Source organism: Ovis aries, chromosome 7 (assembly GCF_016772045.2).
Source record: "Ovis aries strain OAR_USU_Benz2616 breed Rambouillet chromosome 7, ARS-UI_Ramb_v3.0, whole genome shotgun sequence".
In the NCBI taxonomy this organism is placed as follows: Eukaryota; Metazoa; Chordata; class Mammalia; order Artiodactyla; family Bovidae; genus Ovis; species Ovis aries.
In genome coordinates this window covers 22,575,966-22,601,719 of record NC_056060.1, presented here as the reverse complement: position 1 = coordinate 22,601,719, position 25,754 = coordinate 22,575,966, and the positions used below count along the sequence as shown (strand labels likewise).

At 39.6% G+C, this 25,754-nt stretch overlaps 1 protein-coding gene and 1 gene segment (V, D, J or C); both read left to right on the top strand.

Annotated features, from left to right (window-relative positions):
• Positions 1 to 3,351: 3,351 nt before the first annotated feature.
• LOC114115751 (T cell receptor delta variable 1-like) lies at positions 3,352 to 4,135 on the top strand. The segment is given in 2 exon segments: positions 3,352 to 3,459; positions 3,675 to 4,135. Coding segments are annotated over 2 exon segments (510 nt in total).
• An 11,862-nt stretch (positions 4,136 to 15,997) lies between these two features.
• LOC101107447 (uncharacterized) lies at positions 15,998 to 20,433 on the top strand. The gene is made up of 2 exons (XM_060418517.1): positions 15,998 to 16,259; positions 17,316 to 20,433. Exons 1-2 carry the CDS (start codon positions 15,998 to 16,000, stop codon positions 17,783 to 17,785), a joined length of 732 nt encoding a protein of 243 aa, XP_060274500.1. The 3' UTR covers positions 17,786 to 20,433.
• Positions 20,434 to 25,754: the final 5,321 nt, after the last annotated feature.

The window sequence follows — 25,754 nt, the reverse complement described above, 5'->3', positions numbered from 1 at the left end:
CTTAAGGTGAAATTTCCCAGCAACAAAGCAAAGTGTCATGAAGAGGCAAGTGGACACTGTGCTGGGGCTTCTGTTTGCCCAGGTTTGCTGTGAGTTGGGGCTGCCTCACAGGGGAATCTGAAGGACTGAGTAGCTGTAGTGTTGTGGGAGGGAGAAGCAGGAGCTCACAAGTTCTACAGACTTCCTATCCTCATCATTCCTGAGGGCACTTTCAGGGTTTTGCAGGAGCTCTGTGGCTCAGCTGGTAAAGAATTGCCTGCATTGCAGGAGATGTGGGTTCGATCGCTGGGTTTGGGAAGACTCCATGGAGAAGAGAAAGGGTACCCACTCCAGTTTCTGGCCTGGAGAATTCCATGGACTGTATATAGTCCATAAGGTCGCAAAGAGTGGGACATGACTGAATGACTTACACTACACTACTGTGACCCTCACCTGTGACTGTTTCTCTCTTTCTCATCACGTGTGAGAGGGGTGGATGTGGAGCAGAGTCCTCCAGCCCTGAGTCTACAGGAGGGAGCCAACTCTACACTGTGGTGTAATTTCTCCACCCTCACAGACAATGTGTAGTGGTTCCGTCAGAACCCTGGGGGGCCTCATCCGACTCTCATCCATCTGTTTTACATTCCTTCAGGGACAAAGCAGGATGGAAGATTAAACACCATGACAGTACCCACAGAACACCGCAGCTCACTGCATGTTTCCTCTTCACAGACCACAGACTCAGGCACTTGCTTCTGTGCTGTGCAGCGTAGTGCTCCCCAAGCACCTGCAGCCTGTAATGATACCCTCCGCGGGGCTCAGCCCCTCCTCCAGGCACAGTCACACCATGACGCCATTACCAGGTATTTGCACTGTTTAGTATTTTTTACCTACACTGGTACAGTTTTAACCACAAACACTTTTCAGCCCAATGAATTTGGGATTTGGTCTTTTCCCTTCCGAATATCTCCTATATTTTCTTCTGCACTAGAACCTCTGACTTGTAGCTAGGAGAGTATCTAGATAAGGCTACAGATTTAAAGTAAATATTTAAACACAATATGCTGGACACCAAAACGATAAAAAGTGAAAGGATCTAAAAGGAGAGAAAATGACTCCAATAAAGATGTTATCCAGTTTAGTTGGGTGTCTCAAGAGTATTCAAATCTGCCTTACCATAATTGCAAATACAAATAACTCACAATTGCAATCACATTTGCAAATTGCAAATACTCACATCTCATCCTATGACTGGGGCAAAGCAAAAAGAAAATATTAGTTCAGTGTTCATATATGAACTGATCTCTTGAAACAAATTTATCCTCTTTCAGCTCTGGATGCAAGAAGTCTAAAATCAGTTTCACTGACTACAGTCAGGTTCTTGGCAGGGTTGATTCTTTCCCTTCACTGCACATTACCTAGTTTTAATTTATTTACTTTGTAAGTGGAAGTTTCTACCTCTTAGTCCCTTTCACCTATTTCACCCCTACACCCACCCCTTTCCCCTGTAGTAACCAATAGTTTGTTCCCTATATGTCTGAGTCTGTTTCTGTTTTGTTATATTTGTTAATTTGTTTTGCTTTTTAGATTTACAGTACTCAGTTATTTTTCATTTTTGTCATGATATTATCCTGGTAGGAGTGAGGTGAGATCTCATTGTGGTTTTGATTTGCATTTACCTGATGATTAGAGATGTTGAACATCTTTTCATGTGTCTGTTTGCCATCTGTATTTTTTTTTTTGAAAAATGCCTATTCATGTCCTCTGCCTGTGGTTTTGATACTGTGTGCAAAAGTTTTTTATATATTCTGGACATTAACCCTTTATTGACCAACCACTCCCAAATATCTTCTCCCATTTGATAGGTTGCCTTTTTTGTGTGTTAATGGTTTCTTTCACTGTGCAAAATATTTTAATTTAATTAGGTACTATTTTCTGTGTTGTTTCTTTTTTGTCCTTGCCTGAGGAAATAGATACAAAAATATAGCAAAGATGAATGTCATAAAGCATATTGCCTATACTTTCTTTAAGAATTTATGAGTTCAGGTTTTATATTTAAGTCTCTAATCCATTTTGAGTTTATTTTAGTATATGCTGCGAGAAAATATTCTAATTTCATTCTTTAACATGTAGCTGTCTAGTTGTCTAACACCACTTATAGAAGAAGCAGTCTTTCCCCCAATTGCTTATTCTTGCCTCCTTTGTTATAGATTGATTGACCATGTATACAAGGGTTAAAATCTGGACTCTCTATTCTGTTCCATTGACTGAATCTCTGTTTTAGGGCCAGCAATGTATATATTAGATTATAACACCTTTGAAGCATATTCTTATGTCAGGGACTGTGATACCTTCAACTTTATTCCTTTTTTTTTCAAAATTGCTTTGACTATTTGTGATCTATTGTGGTTCTATACAGATTTTAAGATTATTTGTTTTAGTTGCTTGAAAAATGTCATGACTATTTTGAGGGGGGTTGCATTAAATCTATAGATTGCTCTAGTTCGGAGGACATTTTAACATCATTTATTCTTAAAACCCATGAATATGAAATATTTTTCTATTTACTTGCATTATCTTTCATTTTCTTCATCAATATCTTATAGCTTTCAGAGTGACATCAGTACAATTCTAGGGCACATGATCTATTAAGTACAATTCTCCTTGTAGAGAAAACAAGACTGAATATCCTGATCCTCCTCAAAGTCTAATAAATAAGATTCAGTGTTGGATTTCAAAAGAACAATATTTTATTCCTGTTACAGTTTCACAGAAACACATACAAATTAATAGATTCTGAAAGTCAAAAGAACTGATGTTTCTTCATTTCATGTTAAAGTAATTTTATTTACTAAAAAATCTAAATAGAGCCCTAAAACCCAGTTAAGAAAAAAAAAAGGTAAGTTAATTATTTTAGACATGATAGCTTTTCACCAAGAAAGCTGAAAATCTGTGGGTTTTGAAAAAATCATTGTTTCTGAATGGAGGAAAGGTAAGTATATAGGCTAAATGAATGACCAGTAAGTAAGTTATAAAAAGAGTTCATAGCTTATAGTAAATTCTATCTTAAATGAGCTGGTAAAATTGTTTTACTGAATGATAATCAATATTTGTCAACTTGTTTAAAATTCAGTTCCCCTCAGCTCATACCTTTAATACTAATTGCTTTTTTCCATACTCCTTTTCAGGATCTGCCTAACTCAATTACCAGGAAAAGACAAGTAGACAAAATAAAATTTGTGGTGAGCCAGACTTTTTTCCCATATGTGCACAGACCACGTGGCCTATGAATATGACAACCCCCACTTCCCGTTGTGGGGAGTCACACAGGTACTGAGTAGTATGTATATGTACTCCCAAGCACTTAAAGACACTGAACTCTCCGCTTGAGGCAGAAACTCAGCACATTTGTGCAGGGGAATCCGTGCCTCATGCCACTCTCCAGCCTGCTCTGGGTGTCCCTGGCTTTCACCTTCTCTGGTAGGGATGCTTCCAAACATGAGTGCGCGTGTTCAGGGTGAAAGGACTGCACACAGGCACGTGGTGCTTCGCAGGGATTTGGGAAGAAAGGAGGACTGGGGAAAAGCATACTTATTATGATTTCAATTTGGGTTTTCTTTGGGTCCCAAATTAGTCTAATTCCTACATTATTTTGTTCATTACTTCAGCTGTGTTTCCTGATTTTTTCCCCACAGGATCTGGTGTGACGCAGAGAGTTATTCAAGACCAGACAGACATATCCGGTCAACTGGGACAGTCAGTCACCCTGAACTGTCGGTATGCAACAACCTGGAGCTATTACTACATGTTTTGGTACAAGCTGCTTCCCAGTGGAGAGATGATTTACCTTATTCATCAGGTTTCTTCTGGCCAGAATGCAAAGAATGGCCGCTACTCTGTAAATATTCAGAAAGCTCAAAAATCCATCAGCCTCACCATTTCAGATTTACAGCTGGAAGATTCTGCAGAGTATTTCTGTGCTTTCTGGGAGCTCACAGTGCTTGAAGTAGTGGGAATAGCTAAACAAAAACCCCAGAGTTTAATAAAAGAGAGCTTCCCTGCTGCAGAACTCCAGCTGAAATATGCACCTGCAGATCCCAGACCAGAAATGGTAGTTGTGTGGTTGCTTAATCTGTGGTCTGGAAGCTCCTTTTAAGTCACTTAGGAACAGATGTCCAGACTAACTTTCTAGTAATATGTTCTCAGTCTTGATTTTTTTTAATTTTATATCAATCATACAGAACATGTACAAAGTTGTCTAAATTTGAAAACTTGCCCTGTAATAATTTAATCTGGCAACTGCACCTAAAAAATTCTCACATCATAAATCTGGGTTTAATTTTCAGAAATTGTCATGAATATAATTTCCTTAATCTTTTCTTGTTAGGTTTTGTGTCAGTTAGGGTACAATCAGAAAAGTAGAACCACAGTGATACAGAATAAGAGACTCATTTTAAGGAACAGAACTCTCAGGCAATTGCTAGAGTTGGTGGAGTTCATACAAAGCTGTTATCTTCTCATCTCGTGCTGAGCCTGAATTTACCTTAAATCAACTAGAGTGTCGTTTGGAAAGGAAAATTGGATATGGATAAAAGTATCAGAAAACTAACATTTAAGGACATACTAGAATCCATGAGGATGATTGGAACCCACAAAGACACACTAAAAACTTGTCTGTCTCTCACCTCCTTCAATCTCATGGTAGTGGGTGACCTTCAAGAGAAGTGGATATGTATCATCATGCTACATGCACATTTGGTCCAAGACAGAGAGATGATGAGGAGGAGATCTGGTTGGAGGTTAAGGAGTTGTAAGTCAACAATAAGATGAGCTAGCAGATCAGCAGCAACACGTGTGAGTTGCACAGTGACTGGACCCATGCACCAACCAGCAGGGAAAAAAAAAAATGTGGCTACTTTATAACAACTACCTTCTAAACCTTAAACAATCTTTTTTATGGCCAACCCTAACCCAGAACAATACAGAGAAACAAATTCTGAGTCATAGATTTCCAGCTAGTAAAGACACTACAAAGCTATTCCAGTACTTTCTATGTCAACTGGTCATCCATCTATACCTCTTTTAACAACACACTTGCAAATAAAGAAAACAGCAAAACTATGCTTCTTGGTAATATGATTTTTATTCCCCATTCAACCATAATCAACGAACCTTCTCCTGAAAAGAGTATACCAGGTTTGTGCATGCGTACTAAGTTGCTTCAGCTACATCTGACTCTTCATGACCCTATGTACTGTAGCCCAGCAGGCTCCTCTGTCCATGAGATTCTCCAGGCAAGAATATTGGATTGGGTTGCCACACCCTCTCCAAGGGATATCAAGTTAATTTATCTATTTGTGGGTGGTGTTCTTTCCTTTTATACCTCACCCACACTGTCCCATTGGATCCTGCATCTTAACTACTGAGATACAATCTGATACAATACTAACTTGTATTTTGCACATCATATGTTTCCATAGGCAGGCAAGTGGGGGAGAGATTTAAAAATGGTTACTCTATGCATAAATATATTCATATCAAACTGAAAAAGAGATTGTCATAACTACTATCAACTTAAAAAATATTCACAATCAGAAGTTGAGAGTTACGTTTTATCTGGTGGGAATTTTTAGGACTTCAAGCCTGGGAGATAGCATCTCAAGTAAACCTGAAAGAACTGCTCTAAGGAGGTGAGCAGAGGAGCCAGGTTGTATAGAAGCTTTGCAACAAAGTGCAGGTAGTCGGAACAACAAAAGATTATTGTTAATTAAGAAAGACGGATATCTCAAGTTAAGGAAGGACTTCCCTGGTGGCTCAGACAGTCAAGAATCCGCTTGCAATGCAGGAGACCTGGGTTTGATCGCTGGGTTGGGAAGATCCCCTGGAGGAGGGCATGGCAACCCACACCAGTATTCTTGCCTGGAGAATTCCCATGGACAGAGGAGCCTGGAAGTCTACAGTCCATGGGGTTGCAAAGAGTCAGACATGACTGAGCGACTAAGCACAAGTTAAGGAGTCTAGCACACTTCTCTGCATGGGAAGATGCAAGAGTCTGGGCTCACCGGAGTCATTCTTTTACTATTCATCTCAGCTATCTTGGGGCCAGTATCTGTGTTTCTTACATCCTGAGCTCCTTTCGTCTCCTGGTAGGGAGTGACTGCAGCAGTTTTGATGGTTGTTAAATCACAGATATTCCTCTCCTTCCTGAGTGCCCTTAGGCTCAGGAGTTCACACTGGGCTGCACTTGCTGATGACTGTGACATCCTTGTTTACTGATATGGCAGGAAATACTCCATTTCTGACTATTACAGTTTTTGTTACTACAAATGACCACATGATTGTTGGTAGTATTTATAACTACCTTTTCCATTACCCATTCCATAACATTTTTGCTCATAAGAAGCACCTTCACTCACTGCCATACTTGACTTCCTATAAAACAAGCTCCTTACACAGGAGCAATGCTATGTGGGAAGTCATCAAGGTGAATAAGATATTCTGCAAGTCCACCACTGTAGTTTTGACAGAAGTTGAAAGGGTATTGAAGGCAAATCCAAGGGTCTATTTAAGTGGAAATAATTTTGCCAATAAATAGGGAAAATTGATATCCTGTATTCTGGGAAATATCATTAAGAATGATGCTTGATTTCATATCAGATGCAATAGAAGTCACCAAGGGAAAGTATTTTTAAAGTGTTGAAAGGAAGCAAACAAGTAATAGTTTCAAACTAGCTTCTTATGAACATGAAAATGAATCCTTTATCTAAATCTTTCTTTTTTTTTTTTTCTTTCTCTGAGAATCAGGCTGTAACACACTGCATGAATCAAGAATGAAAGCTGTAGCTCCGCCAGCTGGTGTCCTGCTCAAATATCTTATGATGCTTACACTGGCCTCTCTACTCCCCTCCAGTGATCATGGGTCAAACTGCAAGGAAGCCTGTTACAGTGAAAAGGAGAAAAGAGAAATGAGGTTTTTTCCTTTCCCTTTCCTGAGAACAAAGAAGATAAAGAGAACAGTGAACAGGCCTGAACATTCCTGAAGTGAAGTGAAAGTTGCTCAGTCATGTCTGACTCTTTGCAACCCCATGGACTATGTATATGTGTGTGTGTGTGTGTGTGTGTGTGTGTGTGTGTGTGTGTGTGTGTGAAAAGTGAAAGTGAAGTCACTCAGTCATGTCTGACTCTTTGCAACCCCCTGGACTGTAGCCCACCAGGCTCCTCTGTCCATGGGATTCTCCAGGCAAGAATCTTGGAGTGGGTTGCCATTTCCTTCTCCAGGGGATCTTCCCAACCCAGGGATCGAACCCTGGTCTCCTGCACTGCAGGCAGATGCTTTATCCTCTGAGCCACCAGGGAAGCCCATATATATATATATATATATATATATATATATATTCTCCAGGGCAGAATACTGGAGTGGGTAGCCTATCCCTTCTCCAGTGGATCTTCCCAACCCAAGAGATGAACCAGTGTCTTCTGCATTACCAACTGAGCTACCAGGGAAGCCCTGAAGTCTCAATAGGGAAAGGTATGAACATTCCTAGTTGTTTTTGTTTTGTTTTGCCTTAACTGCTCCTAACTCTGTGCATCTGTAAGTTTCTTTACTGCTCCCTAACTCTGCAGGAGCTGCAATTCACGTTGTCTCCTTTGTCTCTATGCTAAATACATCTCCTATCTCGTGTTTTCCCTTACAACACCCTTCCCTTTGTGGTTACATATCAGAAAGAAGGCCACAGAGCCACCAAACTGCCAGACTCAATTGCTGGGTTACAGATGCCAGGCTATGACTATCTTTGAAACAATGCAAGAGGAAGAAATCAAGATCCTATTATCATCTTGACTCCTGACTGTGAGCCCTCGCCTTGTGGCTCAGATGGTAAAGAATCCACAGGTTTGATCTTGGGTCAGGAAGATACCCTGGAGAAGGGAATGGCAACCTACTTCAGTATGCTTAAAGCCACCTTTCTACTTCCTCCAAATTCTGTCTCTGTCCTTTTTATTTGGCTTCGGTGGACAGAGAAAACCAAGAATTTGGCCAGCAAAAGCGTAATCACAATAGGAGCTATCACTGCTGAACCATTCAGTAAACTTCTCTATGTAGAAATGGGGAGAAAAAGGTTTCAACAAAACTGGCTGATTTTTTTTCTTCTTGCCTGCCAGATGTGAAAGTGATTGACTTCAAATGACAAATACAGAACATGGCCTGATTATGACTGGAGAGTAAGAGGCTACCTTGAAAAGAAAGCTTAGAATTGTTGCACAAGTTGGGAGTTTCTTCTCTGGCAAACAAAATTGTATGTACTGCTCTGTTTTTTCTTGCAGTCTAGAAATATCTAGCAAAGAGGGAGCAAGAGTCAATAATTGGAAAAAATAAACAACTGCAGAAAACACTGCTTGGTATACTCATTCCAGTTTATATTATGGCACCCAATCTCTCAAAATAACACCCTAATGAATTAATTTTGTATTAATAGTAATAAGAACATGAGAGACCATGGATACTTATGATAAGACATGAAATCTGCCAGGTAACCTACTACATATATGTCAGAAAGGGCTCTCCTGGTGGCTGAGCTGGTAAAAAACTCATCTGGCAATGCAGGAGCCACAAAAGATGCCGGTTTGATTCTTGGGCATAGAAGATCCCCTGGAGGTCAGTTCAGTTCAGTTCAGTTGCTCAGTCATGTCCGACTCTTTGTGACCCCATGAACCACGGTACACCAGGCCTCCCTGTCCATTACCAACTCCTGGAGTTTACCCAAACTCATGTCCATCAAGTCTGTGATGCCATCCAACCATCTCATCATCTGTCGGCCACTTCTCCTCCTGCCCTCAATCTTTCCCATCATCAGGGTCTTTTCAAATGAGTCAGCTCTTCTCATCAGGTGGCCAAAATATTTGAGTTTCAGCTTCAACATCAGTCCTTCCAATGAACACCCAGGACTGATCTCCTTTAGGATGGACTGGTTGGATCTCCTTGCAGTCCAAGGGACTCAAAACCAATACAACTTCGTAAAGTAAAATAAATGAATAAATAAAGAGCATTTCAGATTAAAAAAAAAAAAAGAGTCATCTCCAACACCACAGTTCAAAAGCATCAATTCTTCAGCCCTCAGCTTTCTTTATAGTCCAACTCTCACATCCATACATGACCACTTGAAAAACCATAGCCTTGACTAGACGGACCTTTGTTGGCAACTGTTTCCCTATCTATTTCCCATGAAGTGATGGGATCGGATGCCATGATCTTAGTTTTCAGGTTTAAGCCAACTTTTTCACTCCCCTCTTTCACTTTCATCAAGAAGCTTTTTAGTTCCTCTTCACTTTCTGCCATAGGGTAGTGTCATCTGAATACCTTAGGTTATTTGTATTTCTCCTGGCAATCTTGATTCCAACTTGTGCTTCCTCCAGCCCAACGTTTCTCATGATGTACTCTGCATATAAGTTAAATAAGCAGGGGGACAATATACCCTGGAGTAGGAAATAGCAACCAGCTGCAGTATTCTTGCTAGAAACTCCCATGAACAGAAGAGCCTGGCAGGCCATAGTCCATAGGTTGCAAACAGTCGGTCATGAATGAGCACACATGCACTCACACATAGCTCAGAAAAATATTGAACTTTATCTCATGAATAGATTATTCTGCAATTTCAGATTCTGTCTCCCAACACCACCCCCAAGATTTTGCACACTGCTGCAGCTGATTGAATATTTAAGTTAGGGAAGGTATTATGTTGGGTGATTTGAATGTTTGTTCCTACTTAATTCTTATTGGAACCCTTCATGGTTGAATCAGTTCACCTTTGGGAGGTAATGTTACAAAGTGCTTGAGACCGAAGACTTGGTTTCTAGATCTTCCAGTCATTAGTTGAGTATCTTGGGGAAATGACTTAATGATTTTTTGCTTTAGTTTTCTCATATCTACAATGTTAGATATTGATAGAATATCAATATTGGTAGGATATTGATAGGATCTACCATGCAGAGTTCTCATGAGAAGTGAATGAGATAATAAGTGCCAGTGCTGAGTCTGGTGCCCAGCAGAAAGATACTGACTACTATACAGGAAAGAAAATTGAACTTGAAGGGGGTTCAACATTTTTCCTGGAGTTGCATAGTAAGTATCAGAGTGGAGTCTCCCCTCCATATCCTACTTAGAGCAGATGACCTTCCTCACCCCAAGAGTAACTCTGTCTCAATACAGTATTGTATTGTGTTTATAGTACTTATTACTCTTTAAAATAATTTTTTCTTAAAAAAAAACCATTCATTTAATTTTTCTCTCTTCCTACTGAATTGTAGGCATTTACTATCTCTTTACTAGTGCATCCTCCAGACCTAAACCATGCTTAGCACACAAGAGGCCACACACACACACACACACACACACACACACACACACACACACACAGAGAGTATGAAACCCAGCAGGATTCTATAGGGTTTTTCTGAAACAGACTCCCAATACCCACCCTCTGTTGCTTCTTGTGCATAGAAAGCCATTAGCCTCTTGGGCTTTCCCTTGAATTCCAAAGAATAAACTTAATCCAAAAAAAATGCAGAAGGAGAGGAAAACAGTCAAGCAAGACAAAATAATAATAGTTTCACCATTAAACAAAGCTAAGAAGGACCTTTTGTTTCTTTCCACTTGAAAGTTTTAGATTTTTTAATTGAAATTTTATATAAAAAACTTTTAACCAAAGTGCTTTTCCTCCCATGGGTTGCCATCCCAATCTCTCTCAAGTTGAATAGCAGCAGTCCACAATGAGGAAACTGATTTCTGAAAGTTCTTAGAAACTTCCAGTTTCTCTTTGCTGAAAGAGTGGGGTCAGTTCTCTTTGCATGTGACTTTATGGGGGGATGACTGATTAAGCTTCTTCTTTGGCTAAAGTTTTTCCACAGACAAGGGCAGGCTGAGGACACAGGAGGCAAGGACCATAGAGCCCAGCTCCATTTCAGTATATTTAAACGAATCTTCAACTTTCTGCATCTCATAAAACATTCTGCTTTTACACTTGTAATTCACCTTCCCTCCCGTAATAATAAAACAGGTATCTCTTTTACTTTGAAATAGTACCTGTTTGCCTAAACACGTCACCGACACCATTCTTTCTGGTTTCTATGGCACCTTAGGCCATTGATCATCCAAATTCTATGGTCTGATTTTTTAGGACTCATTTAAAATATTCAAGCTTTCTCATCTTAGAAATAGTATTTCATATTCTTCCAAACCCCATACATGCCTCTCCTGCAACCAATCTATCTTTTACTCCCTGGCTATTGTTTAAAAGCCCTAATCATATAACTGCTTCCATTCTGTGACCTCTTTTTCACTCTGTACACCTCTGTTTTTTCTCCCAATATTTTCTAAAATCTGTTTTCTTAAAAATCACCAATGATCTCTTTATTGTTAAATCCAAAAGACATTTTTAACCTCCTTCATCTAGACAAGTATTTCTCAATTTTTAATGTGCACAGGAATGTTATTAAAATGCAGATTCTGATGTAGGAATTTAGGGTTGGGCCTGAGATTCTGAAGTCAGAGTAGCTCCCTGATGACGCGAATGTTACCTACCTACAGACCACATTCCAGCAGTCACTCTCTGCAGTGGGTCCCACTCCTTTTGGGGACCTTTGTGTTCAGCACACAGTACCCCAACCTTTAACTTTAACTTCTGGGAGATCCTTTGCAAGTTCTCCTATTCTTCTTCACCCATCCCACATCAAAAGCATTCCTACTGCTTAGGCCCTCTTTTCCTCTCAATCTGTATACTATTCTTTGAAAATTTCATCTGCTCATATTGCTTCAATTATCATGCAAACAGTCTTAGTGGAGTGTACATAAGACTGGTCTCTGGAGTTAGATCTAGATTCTAATTGCTACCCTGTCACTTAAAAATGCTGCAATCCTGTGTAATTTAAATTCTTTGATGCTAGGTTTACCATTTGTAAAATGGAGGGTAACAATGAGTAACCCAAGATGTTGTTCTATTAAATAAGATATTTCTTATAAAGCTCAGACAGTAAAGAATCTACCTACAATGTGGGAGACCTGGGTTTGATCCCTGGATCAGGAAGATACCTTGGAAAAGGGAATGGTAACCCACTCCAGTATTCTTGCTTGGAGAATCCCATGGACAGAGAAGCCTGGCAGGCTACAGGTCATGGGGTCACAAAGAGTCAAACACCACTGAGCAACTAACACAAACCAATAGAGTATTGCAAAGTAAAATAAAGTAAAAATTAAATAATTAAATAAAGCTTAAACTTTGGTGCCCCTTACTTAAACATGTCATTTCCAAGATGCATAAGGCCCTAGCCATATTTTATAAATGTTTCAAAAAATAAGATATCTTAACGAGTTAAGATCCTTGCCAATTAAATCCCAACTTCCACTCTACTATAATTCTAATCTGTCAGGTGGTGACGGAGTGAGTCACAGGCTTATTTAGCATCTGCCAGAATGAATTTGAATTAAGAATGCATATAACTTTGACCTAGTGGAATTTATTTATGCAGCTCACAGTCACTTCAGTATATAAGTGTTTGTCATCAAGATCTCACAGGCTAAGCATCAGAGACAGATTTCAAACAAAAATCTGTTTGACACTAATGCTAATTACCTTACATTACATTGTACTGCACTCAATATGCTAGCAGATTTGAAAAACTCAGCAGTGGCCACAGGACTGGAAAAGGTCAGTTTTCATTCCAATCCCAAAGAAAGGCAATGCCAAAGAATGCTCAAACTACCGCACAATTGCACTCATCTCATATGCTAGTAAAGGAATGCTCAAAATTCTCCAAGCCAGGCTTCAGCAATACGTGAACCATGAACTTCCTGATGTTCAAGCTGGTTTTAGAAAAGGCAGAGGAACCAGAGATCAAATTGCCAACATCCACTGGATCACCAAAACAGCAAGAGTTCCAGAAAAACATCTATTTCTGCTTTATTGACTATGCCAAAGCCTTTGACTGTGTGGATCACAAGAAACTGTGGAAAATTCTGAGAGAGATGGGAATACCAGACTACCTGACCTGCCTCTTGAGAAATCTGTATGCAGGTCAGGAAGCAACAGTTAGAACTGGACATGGAAGAACAGACTGGTTCCAAATAGGAAAAGGAGTACATCAAGGCTGTATATTGTTACCCTGCTTATTTAACTTATATGCAGAGTACATCATGAGAAACACTAAGCTGGAAGAAGCACAAGCTGGAATCAAGATTGCCGGGAGAAATATCAATAACCTCAGATATGCAGATGACACCACCCTTATGGCAGAAAGTGAAGAGGAACTAAAAACCCTCTCGATGAAAGTGAAAGAGGAGAGTGAAAAAGGTGGCTTAAAGCTCAGCATTCAGAAAATGAAGATCATGGCATCCGGTCCCATCACTTCATGGGAAATAGATGGGGAAACAGTGGAAACAGTGTCAGACTTTATCTTTTTGGGCTCCATAATCACTGCAGATGGTGATTGCAGCCATGAAATTAAAAGACACTTACTCCTTGGAAGAAAAGTTATGACCAACCTAGATAGCATATTTGAAAGCAGAGACATTACTTTGCCGACTAAGGTCCGTCTAGTCAAGGCTATGGTTTTTCCAGTGGTCATGTATGGATGGAAGAGTTGGACTATGAAGAAAGCTGAGCACCGAAGAATTGATGCTTTTGAACTGTGGTGTTGGAGAAGACTCTTGAGAGTCCCTTGGACTGCAAGGAGATCCAACCAGTCCATTCTGAAGGAGATCAGTCCTGGGTGTTCTTTGGAAGGAATGATGCTAAAGCTGAAACTCCAGTACTTTGGCCACCTCATGTGAAGAGTTGACTCATTGGAAAAGACTCTGATGCTGGGAGGGATTGGGGGCAAGAGGAAAAGGGGACAACAGAAGGTGAGATGGCTGGATGGCATCACTGACTTGATGGACGTGAGTCTGGGTGAACTCCAGGAGATGGTGATGGACAGGGAGGCCTGGCATGCTATGATTCATAGGGTCGCAAAGAGTCGGACACAACTGAGCGATTGAACTGAACTGAACTGAACACTGTACTGCTGTTCCTTCGGTAATAATTAATTAACAAGTCTTTCCTTTCCAAAAGGCATGATAGTCTGTTGCCAGAACTTTTAGTGTTTAAAAGCATGTTACACCTCCCTCCGAGAAGGCAATGGCACCCCACTCCAATACTATTGCCTGGAAAATCCCATGGACAGAGGAGCCTAGTAGGCTGCAGTCCATGGAGTTATGAAGAGTCGGAAATGACTGAGCGACTTCACTTTCACTTTTCACTTTCATGCACTGGAGAAGGAAATGGCAACCCACTCCAGTGTTCTTACCTGGAGAATCCCAGGGACAGGGGAGCCTGGTGGACTGTCGTCTATGGTGTAGCACAGAGTCAGACACGACTGAAGTGACTTAGCAGCAGCAGCAGCAACACCTCCCTAACTGGTTCCAATATGTTTTTATAGTTTCCTTGCATGCTGTTGCATTCCACTCTGTGGAATATCTGTGCATTCCACTCTACACATTGGAAGATGAGTTTGCTTATGTTCTTCCTTTGGTTTGAAAATGGCCTCATCTGATCATATTTATTATTGTTCATATTAGTTTCTTACTGACTGGTCAAAACTTTTTACATTTATGAGAATAAAGTGAAACTCATAGTATGCCAGTCCAATGAGGGCATTAACAACTATGGTAGGTAGATGATACAAAGGTTCCCCAGGTAGTGCAGTGGTGAAGAATCTGTCTGCTGATGCAAGAGATGCGGGTTTGATCCCAGGATTGGGAAGATCCCTTGGAGGAGGAAATGTCAACCCACTCCAGTATTCTTGCCTGTAAAATTCCATGGACAGAGAAGCCTGGTGGGCTACAGTCCATGGGGTTGCAAAGAGTCTGAGGGACTGAGCACACACACACACACTTGAAGGAAATTTGCAAGTGTATTTAAAGTCTCTAATAAGTATGACCATGAATGAATCAAAAGGAGACTGTCCTAGGTGGGCCTAATCTAATCAAGTGAGCTCTTTAAACAAGAGCTTAAACTTTTCCTGCGATCAGAGACATCCTCCTTGTCTTGAGGAAGCAAGGTGCCATGAGTGCTACAGCTGAAAGGAAATGAATTCTACCAGCAACCACTGAGTCTGGAAGAGGACCCCATGACCCAGACAGTCTTAGTTGACTCCTTGACTGCAAGCTTGTGAGTTCAGCTTAAGTGTGTGCTGATTTCTGACTTACAGAACCTGTGATATAAACAGATGTTGTTCCATCACAAAAGTTCTTGGTAATTTGTCACTCATCAATAGGAAACTAACATAGAAAATAAACTCGTTAACTGGAGTGATCAGTTGATAGTATTTAGGATTTGTTATGGCATAAGAAAATTTGGAATGTAATGAAATCTTGTAGCAAATAGTACTGTGATAGACAGTTTCCAAATTTTGACCATAATCCTATAAATTTTCATCCATTTTCAAAATGTACTTTGAATTTTTTAAGAAAGCAAATTTCAATCAATGATTATCTTTCTTTTCTCTGTATTAAAGTTTTTACAAATTTATTGTCATATGAAGAAAAGCATAAAAACTATGAAGACAAAAAGCATAGAAACAAAAAGTATTATAGCAGTGTGTCATGGAAATAAGACTAAAATATAACTCAATTTTCTAGATTTATGCTGTCTGTGGAATTTGCTTACTAAAATTTATAATTTGCTATGATTTTATTTCTCATTCTAAGCATTATTTTGTACTTAATTTTTATCCATAATTTTGTGCTGCTAAAGAAAGTGCAATTTTGTAAGTTTCAGAGCCTACAAAACATAAATTCTGCTCTGTACATAATTATAATGCTTTAAAATTCAACCATACAAGGGGGTAAACAAAAATTGTGAATTTCTCTATTTCTCTATCTGACCCCTGGAGGGCACTGTTGTGAAAACTGGAAAAGATCAGAATAAGCTCAATAAAAACCTTCCTTCCTTACGATTTAAAGAGATATCGTGACACCATTTTTTACACAATGACATGTAAAGCATCTCAGACACTAGAGACAGGAAGTTTTAAGACAGCCTCTCTTCTCAGCTCCCTCTACAGTCTCCATCAGAAGAAGAAATCAATATCACCTGTCATTCCTCCTCAACCTCAGAGCAACTTGGATTCAAGTCCCCCAGTCATGAGACTTCTGCCTGTGGGGAATCACCCAGAAAGCAGCTCACTGCCTCTTCACTGCTCCACCATGACCTTGGTGTTCACCTTGATGCTCGAGACACTCCTGCTGCTGAGTGAGTACTGTTCCATTTTACTGTCTTGTCCATACATGGAACGTTGTTCTGGTTTGACTTTGAATAGGGACTTTTGTTTAGCTGAGTTCACTGATTCAGTATTAATGTTTCAGGAGCCCAGTCAGTGACCCAGCCCGACGGCCACATCACTGTCTCTGAAGGAGCCCCTCTGGGGCTGAGGTGCAAATACTCATTTTCTCTTCAGCCAGATCTCTGCTGGTATGTGCAGTACCCCAACCAAGGACCCCAGCTTCTCCTGAAGTACATGTCTGGAAACAATCTTCTTCCAGGCATCAAAGGTTTTGCATCTAAATTTAGGAAGAGTGAAACTTCCTTTCACCTGAGGAAAAAGCCCACTGAAGTAATTTGACCGAGTGCTTCTATGCTCTGAGTGACATGGTGACCAGGACTGTAGGGAGAGCTATCTGCAAACCCCTGAGATCTGGTAGCTTAAAGGACTTATAGTTTCAGCCTGTGTTATTTTCAGGAAGTTGGCCTGTTCTGTGAAGGCAAATAGTACAGAGAATATAGAGTACTGCAAATTCTTCATTCCTATGGGCATCTTAGATATTTTCTTTTCTTTTTCAATTTGCAAAGAAAGGATTTGTTTTCTCAAGTTCAGTGTTCTCAGTGGAGTTGACTGTTAGGTGGGGCTTCCTATCACAGAGTGTCACCTGAGCAGGGTTTGTTGGGTGAGCTGATTGGTTGCAGGAGCAGGAACATTTCCTGACAAGAAGTGACACACCACTTATGGGTTTAGCTGTGTCTTTTAAGGTGAAACTTTTTCAGCAGCAAGTCAAGGCATCATGAAGAGGCTAGTGGGCACTGTGCTGGGGCTTTTGCTTGCCTGGGTTTGCTGTGAGTTGGGGCTGCCCTGCAGGGGAATCTGAAGAAACAAGCAGCTGCTGTACTGTTGAGGGAGGCAGTAGAAAGAGTTGACAAGTCCTGCACACTTCCTACCCTTCTCAACATCTATGGGAGCTGGAGGGACACGTTCAGGGTCTTTTCAGAGTTACAGTGAGCCTCACCTGTGACTGTCTGTCTCTTTCTTATCAGGTGTGAGAGGGGTGGATGTGGAGCAGAGTCCCCCAGCCCTGACTCCACAGGAGGGAGCCAGCTCTACACTGTGGTGTAATTTCTCCACCTTGGCAGACACTGTGCGGTGGTATCTTCAGAAGCCTGGGGGCCGCCTCATCCACCTCATTTACATTCCTTCAGGAACAAGGCAAGAAGGAAGATTAAATGCCACGGCAGTCCCTAAAGAACGCCGCAGCTCACTGCACATTTCCTCTTTGCGGACCACAGACTCGGGCACTTACTTCTGTGCTGTGCGGCACAGTGCTTCCCAGGCACCTGCAGCCTCTACACAAACCCTCCGCAGGCTCAGCCCCTCCTCCAGCCACAGTCACACCATGAGGCCACCACAGGGCATTTGCAGTGCTTCTTATTGGCCTTACAGATTTGAGACTTTAGTCTTTATTTTCCTCTCAATCTTTATCTTCTGCGCTAGAGTCTCAAACTTGTAGCTAGGGGAGGTCTATTAATAGATAAGAAAGTGAAAGTGAAAGGCGCTCAGTCGGGTCCGACTCTTTGCGACCCCATGGACTATAGAGCCCATGGAGTTCTCCAGACCAGAATACTGAAGTGGGTAGCCTTTCCCTTCTCCAGGGTATCTTTTTAACCAGCTGAACCACAAGGGAAGCCCAAGAATACTGGAGTGGGTAGCCTATCCCTTCTCCAGCGGATCTTCCCGACCCACGAATGGAACCGGGGGTCTTCTGCATTACAGGCGGATTCTTTACCAGCTGACCTATGAGGGAAGCCCTATCGAAATAAATATTTAGCTACAATATGCTCTACTGCAAAACGGGAAGAAGTGAAAGGAACTAAAAGAAGAGAAAAGTGACTCCAAGAAGATGTTATTCAGCTAAGTTGGCTGTCCCACGAATGTCCATTCAAACCTACCTCACCATGATGTATCCCAACAGACAATTGCAGATACATCTCATCCTCCTACTGCAGCACAGCAAACAAAAAATACATATATGCTCAATGGTTAATATGAACTTGGTCGTTTAATTAAAACAAATTTATCCTCTTTCAATTCTGGATGCAAGAAGTCTGAAATCAGTTTCACTGGTTAGGCAGGGTCGATTCCTTTCCTTACTGCGCATTACATAAATTTATTTATAAGCATGGAAAAATACACATAATTTTTGTACCTCTTAGTCTGCTTCACCTATTTCACTCCTACACCCACCCCTTTCCCCTCTAGGAACCAGTAGTTTATTCCCTATATCTATGAGTCTGCTTCTGTTCTAGCTGTTAGTTTTGCATTTTAGAATCCATATATAAGTGAAAACATACAGTATTTGTCTTTCTCTGTCTGACTTATTTTGCTGAGTATAATACCCTCCAGGTTTTCCATGTTGTCTCATATGATGAGAGTTTATCCTTTTTATGATTAAGTAATATTTCATTGTGTGTGTATATATATATATATGTACACATATTCTCTGTCTATTCATATGGATGAATACTGGTCGCTTCCATATCTTGGCTATTGGAAATAATGCTTCTGTGAATATTAGGGTGCATATATATTTTCAAATTAGTGTTTTTGTTTTCTTCTGATAGATATCCAGGAACAGAATTGCTGGATGATATAGTATTTATATTTTTAATTTTTGAAGAAACTTTATGTTGTTTTAAATAGTGGCTGCACCAGTTTACTTTCCCAGCAAGGGTGCCCAAAGTGTCCCTTTTCTTCACATCCTCAGCAACACTCATTACTTCTTGGCTTTTTGATGACAGTGTTCTGATTGGGGTGAGGTGAGATCTCATTGGGTTTTGATTTGCATTTACCTGATGATTAGAGATGTCGAATGTCTTTTCATGTGTCTATTGCCCATCTGTATGTTTCTTTGAAAAAATGTCTATTTAGGTTCTCTGCCTTTTTAAAAATCAGGTTATTTATAGTTTTTATGTCCAAAATATATAAAGAAATTTATATGTAATATATATGCAATATAAATTTCTTTATATATTTTGGACATTACCCCCTTATTGACTAATTATTTGCAAGTATCTTCTGTTTGAAAGGCTGTCTTTTTGCATTTTAATAGTTTTATCCCAATTTGGATGTCTTATATTTCTTTTTCCTATATGACTGCTGTGACAAGGACTTCAAGTACTATGTTAAATGGAAATGGTGAGAGTAGGCATCTTTGTCTTGTTCCTCATCTTGGAGAAAAGCTTTCAGTTTTTACCATCAAATATGACATTGTGTGTTTGTTGTAAATGGCCTGTATTATTTTGAAATGTGTTCCCATTATACCAAGTTTATTAAGAGTTTTAAACATGAACAGATGCTGAATTTTGTCAAATACTTTTTCTTTGTCTGCTGAGATAATTATATAAGTTTTTATCCTTCATGCTATTAATGTATATCATGTTGATTGATTTGCAAATATTGAACCGTCCTTGTACACCCAGACTATATCCCACTTGGCCATGATATATGATTTTTTCATAAACTGTTGAATTAAGTTTCCTAACTTAATTCAGTTCTAATGGAAGTTAGTCTTGAATATTCATTGGAAGGACTAATGCTGAAGCTGAAACTCCAATACTTGGGCCACCTGATGCAAAGAACTGATTCATTGATAAAGACCCTGATGCTGGGAAAGATTGAGGGCAGGAAGAGAAGGGGACTACAAAGGATGAGATTGTTGGATGGCATCACTGACTTTATGGACATGAGTTTGAGCAAGCTCCAGAAGCTGGTGATGGACAGGGAAGCCTGGCGTACTTCAGTCCATGGGGTCACAAAGAGTTGGGCATGACTGAGCAGCTGAACTGACTGAATTGAAGTTTGCTAATATTTTGTTGAGGATTTTATCAATGTTCATTCAAGAAATTGACTTTTTTTGGTAGTTTTATTGTCTGGTTTTGGCATCAGGGTAATGAAGGTTTCATTGAATGAGTTTGGTAATATTTTTTCACCTTCAATTTTATGGAAAAATTTGAGAAGGATGGGACTTAACTATTCTTTAAACGTTTGGAGAATTACCCTGTGAAGCCATGGAGTCCTCTACATCAGGAATCAACAAAATATGGCCCATGAACCAGTCCATTCAGGCATTTACTTTGTAAATAAATTTTGTTGGAACATAAGAAAGCTTATTTATTTATGTATTATCAATAACTTATTTCATGAAACAATGGCAGAGTTCAGTAGTTGCAACAGAATGAATGGCCTGCTGCTGCTGCTGCTGCTGCTGCTGCTAGGTCGCTTCAGTCGTGTCCGACTCTGTGCGACCCCATGGACAGCAGCCCACCAGGCTCCCCCGTCCCTGGGATTCTCCAGGCAAGAACACTGGAGTGGGTTGCCATTTCCTTCCCCAATGCGTGAAAGTGAAAAGTGAAAGTGCAGTTGCTCAGTGTTGTCCGACTCTTAGCTATCCCATGGACTGCAGCCCACCAGGCTCCTCCGTCCATGGGATTTTCCGGGCAAGAGTACTGGAGGGGGGTGCCATTGCCTTCTCCAATGAATGGCCTACAAAGACAAAAATATTTACTGTTCTACCCTTTATTGAAGAAGTTTGTAATCCCCTCTTCTACATCATTAGTCATCATGGAAATGCAAGTTAATGCCACAATGAGATCTCTATATACCCATTAATGGCAACCCACTCCAGTATTCTTGCCTAGAGAATCCTGTGGACAGAGAAGCCTAGCAGGCTGCTGTCCATGGGGTTGCACAGAGTCGAACACAGCTGAAGCGACTTAGCATGCATGGCATTGGAGAAGGAAATGGCAACCCTCTCCAGTATTCTTGCCTGAAGAATCTCAGGGACAAGGGAGCCTCGTGGGCTGCCGTCTATGGGGTTGCACAGAGTTGGACACGACTGAAGCGACTTAGCAGCAGCAGCAGCATACACTCATTATTTCGGCTAAAAATAAAAGACAACTATATCAAGTATTGTTAATGATACAGAATAATTGTCAGATTTAGAATCTATTTAGAGACATGTTCTCTTCAGTGTGCAGCAATCTCCTTGATCTAATGTTGATCTTATGGGAGGAGAGACAGGCCCATGCAGTGACTCAGCTTGAGGGCCAGTTTCTGCCTTTGAAGGGATCCCAGGACAGATGAGGCCCTATCATGAGTATTTCGAGAGCCCTGCTTCCTCCTGGTGTGTCCAGCACCCAGACCAAGGCTTCCAGACCCTCATGAGACATGCCTCCATATGGAACAGAGAAGGTTTCACAGGGGACTTCAACAAGGGCAGAGATTTACCTTGACACAAGAAAAAGACTTGGCCACATATTTCAGTGTTCTGATAGATGCTCTAAAATATATATATATTATCAAAAATAGTTAAAGAAGAAATAGAAAAGCTAAACAAGCATATAATCATTAAAGCAATTTGACAATTAGAAATATAAATTTATAAAAAATTCCTAATAGATGGGAAGTTTTTAACCTGCAAGTGTGCCCCACTACATAATTAAAAATCGAATGCATAGTAGGATGTATACTAAACCATGTAACCAAGAAAATATTAGAAATTAAGTTTATATAGGGGGCTACTACAAATAAATAAGAAAAACATTCAAAATGAAAAGAGATAATAAAGATAATTTACATAAAGGCAATTTAAAGAAGAGGAAATAGACATGTAAACATATAAAACATCAACTTCTGCAGTAATCAGAGGAAATTAAAGCAAATTACTATCTCATTTCTGTCAGATAACCAGAAATGTGAAAATCTGATAGCATTAAGTTTTAACCCAAATACAGGGAGAAGACTATTAAATTTCTCCAGATAGAGAAAAGCAACCACAAAGAGAACATTTATTTAACAACTTCAGAGAAAAACTGCCTGAGCTATTTAATGAAGAAGAAAACGTATATATTTAAAAGTCAAGCAATTCCAATTCCTGTTATCTACATTCAAGTAATCCCAACATTTGAACAAGGAGGCGTTTACAAGGATAGTCACACGAACCCTGTAAGCAGAAGTATAACCATTCAAGTACAGAATGAACAAATAATGAATTAGATATGAAGTCAAAATACATGAACTATTACAAGCAAAGAAACAGTTCTCTATATTATTTTCTTAGATAAATCTTACAAAAATAAAATGCTGAGTATAAAAAGCATCAGAATGATATATGCTACATAACACTACTTATGAGAAATTTCAGAATATAATCATACTATAATATATTGTTTTGTGATACATAGCTATAACAGTAAAATTGAAAAGACATACATGGAATCTTCCCAATAGTAGTTATTACTTTAAAAATAGGACTAGTACTAGGAGTTACTCTTTAGTTTTGTCTGTAACATTTGGAGAGAGCTATTGAAAATATAGCAAAATTAAATATCTGTTTACCATCATTGCCAGGGGAAAATGTGTCTGCATGTAATTTTGTGTACTGTTCCATATAAGAATTATTTAGTATTTTTTTTAATTTTAAAAATTGGATGGTAGCAACCACAGCTTTTACTAGTCCAATCAATTCATAGAAGGAATAAGATAACCCCTGTTACCTATAACTTTGACAGATGTACTTTTAATAGGCCATAAAATGCCAATAAAATGCCAGAGAAAAAACTTTTAACTTAAGCACTATAAATTATTCATCCGAGAATAAACAGCACAGAGACTTCCTACCACAGTTAAAATATACACTTTCTGAGTATGCAAAAAGAGAAAGTGAAAAGAAAATCAGATCATCTGGCTTAGCAGTGGGAGACATGCCCCCAAGATGTTAGTCTATGTTGTAACTAATACACAAATTCAGCAAAGTTGCAGGATACAAAATTAATCTGCGTTCCAATAATGAACTATCTGGAAGAGATATTAAGAAAACAATTCTTTTTCCATCACATCAGAAAGAAAATACCTAAGAATAACTTTAAGCAAAGAAGTATAGATTTGTATATTGAAATCTGTAAGACAGTGATTATAGAAATAGAAGACAAAAATTAATGGGAAGATATTTTGTTCTTACAGACCAAAAAAATTCAATTGTTAAAATATCCATACTACCCAAAGCATTCCACAGATTCAATGAAACCTCTATCAAAATTCAATGACATTTTTCACGGAGATAGAATAAACAAACCCTAAGATTTGTATGAGAGATAATAGGCTACCAATAGCCAAAGTGAACTAGAGAAAGATCCAAACTGAAGGCATCACATGACCTTATTTCAAACTACATTACAAAATTATAGTAATAAAAACAGTGTGTGGGATTTTTTTGGTTTTGTTTTTGTTTTTGTTTTTGGCATTAAACACACATAGATCAATGGAGCAGAATAGAGAACCCAGAAATAAACCCTTGTATACATGGTCAATTCACAGCAAAGAAGCCAAGAATATACCCTTAAGAAAGGAACATCTCTTCAATAAATGGTATTATGAGAAATGGAAAGCTACATGCAAAAGAATGAAATTGAACTCATCAAAATGGATTATAGAATTGAATATAAGAACCACAACAGTAAAGCTCAGAAGAAACATAGGGGGTAAGTTCCTTGACATCAGTATTGGCCACAATTGTTTGTTTGTTTGTTTGTTTGTTTGTATTTGACACTAAAAGCAAGGACAATAAGAGAGGAAAAAAAGCAAAAAACAAGTGTGACTACATCAAACTAATAAGTTAATGTATGGCAAAATAAGCCATCGACAAAATGAAGAGGCAACCTACAGAATGAGAGCAAATATTTCCCAAACATATATCTGATAAGGGGCTAATACCCAAAATATATAAATACCTTGTATAATCATTAATACAAAAGTCTGTTTTAAAAATAAGCTGATGATCTGAATAAACATTTTCCCAAAGAAGACATACTAATGACCAGAAAGTAAATCAGAAGATGTTCAACATCCCTAATCATCAGGGAATGAAAATCAAAACCAAAAAGAGCTATCCCTTTACATCTGCCAGAATGGCTACTATCAAAAAGACAGGGAATAAAAAATTTTGATAAGAATGTAGGAGAAAGGGAACCCTGCCCACTGTTGTTGGAAATATAAATTGGTGCAGCCTCTATGGCAAACAGTATGGAGGTTCCTCAAAAAATTAAAATTAGCTCTACTATGATATTCAGCATTTCCACTTCTGAGTATTCATCTGAAGAAAATGAAGTCACTATCTCAAAAAGATATCTGTACCCCATGTTTACTGCAGTTCATCTGCAACAGCTGAGACATGGGAACAACCCAAGTGTCCTTTGACAGATGAGTGGATAAAGAAAACATGATAAAAAAAAGAAATCTTTTCATAGACTTACAACAACATGAATGAATCTTGAGGACACAATACTAAGTGAAATAAATCTGGCAGACAAAGTCAAATACTGTATGAAATCATTTATATGTGGACTCTAAGACGCAGGTGCAGGAAAACACACACACAGACATACAGACACACAGACACACACACACCCAGACCTCATAGATACAGAGAATAGATTGGGGGTGTAAGGTGTGGAATAGGTGACTATGTTCAAAAGACAGAAACATCTAGTTATAAGAGAAATAAGTCCTGGAGATACAATATACAGCATAATGACTATAAAAAAAAATTTTAATGGTGTCAGTGTGTAAACCCTCTTGTCTCTCAAGTGTTTTTTTAAGTTAAAAAGAAATGGTCTGCTCTGGGTCTTCGCTGCTGTACACGGGCTTTCTCTAGTTTGCACTAATCAGGGGCTGCTCTTGGTTGCAGTGCACAGGCTTATTGTCATGCCTTCTCTTGTGACGCACAGGCTCTAGGAGCACAGGCTTCAGGAGTTTCAGCATGCAGGCCCTAGGGCATGTGGGCTTCAGTAGTGGTGGCACACAGGCTCAGTAGTTGCGGCTCTTGGGCTCTAGAGCAAAGACTCCACAGCTGTGGTGCCCGGGCTCAGTGGCTCCACGGCATGTGGAACCTTCCCAGACCAGGGATTGAACCCGTGTCCCCTGCATTGGCAGGTGAACTCCCATCCACTGTACCACCAGGGAAATCCTCTCGAAGTGTGTTTTGCTTTTTTGTTTCTACTAGTTTGAACAGTTGAATAACAAGTTTGGAATAGCATGTATAACTACCGGACTGGAGTATCTTTCGTCGGATTGAAACATGCAAAACTCAAAGTAGGATGTAGTGCCCAGATTGGAACACAAGGTGAGCTTCAGAAGACAGTCACCAGAGACACAAGAGGGAGAGCTAGGGAACCTCAGTAGTAATTTTGTACCCTCATATGCTATGTGAGTTTGGGGATTCCTATGAAGGAACCACGGAGAATCCAAGGACAATCTATTATAAAATAACTGTTAGGTCTTCCCTGGAGGCTTAGTGGTAAAGAATCTGCCTGCCAAATCAGGAGACGCTGGTTCAACCCCTGATACAGGAAGATCCCACATGTCACGGAGCAGCTAATCCCGTGCACCACAACTATTGGGTCTGTGCTCTGGAGCCTGTGCTC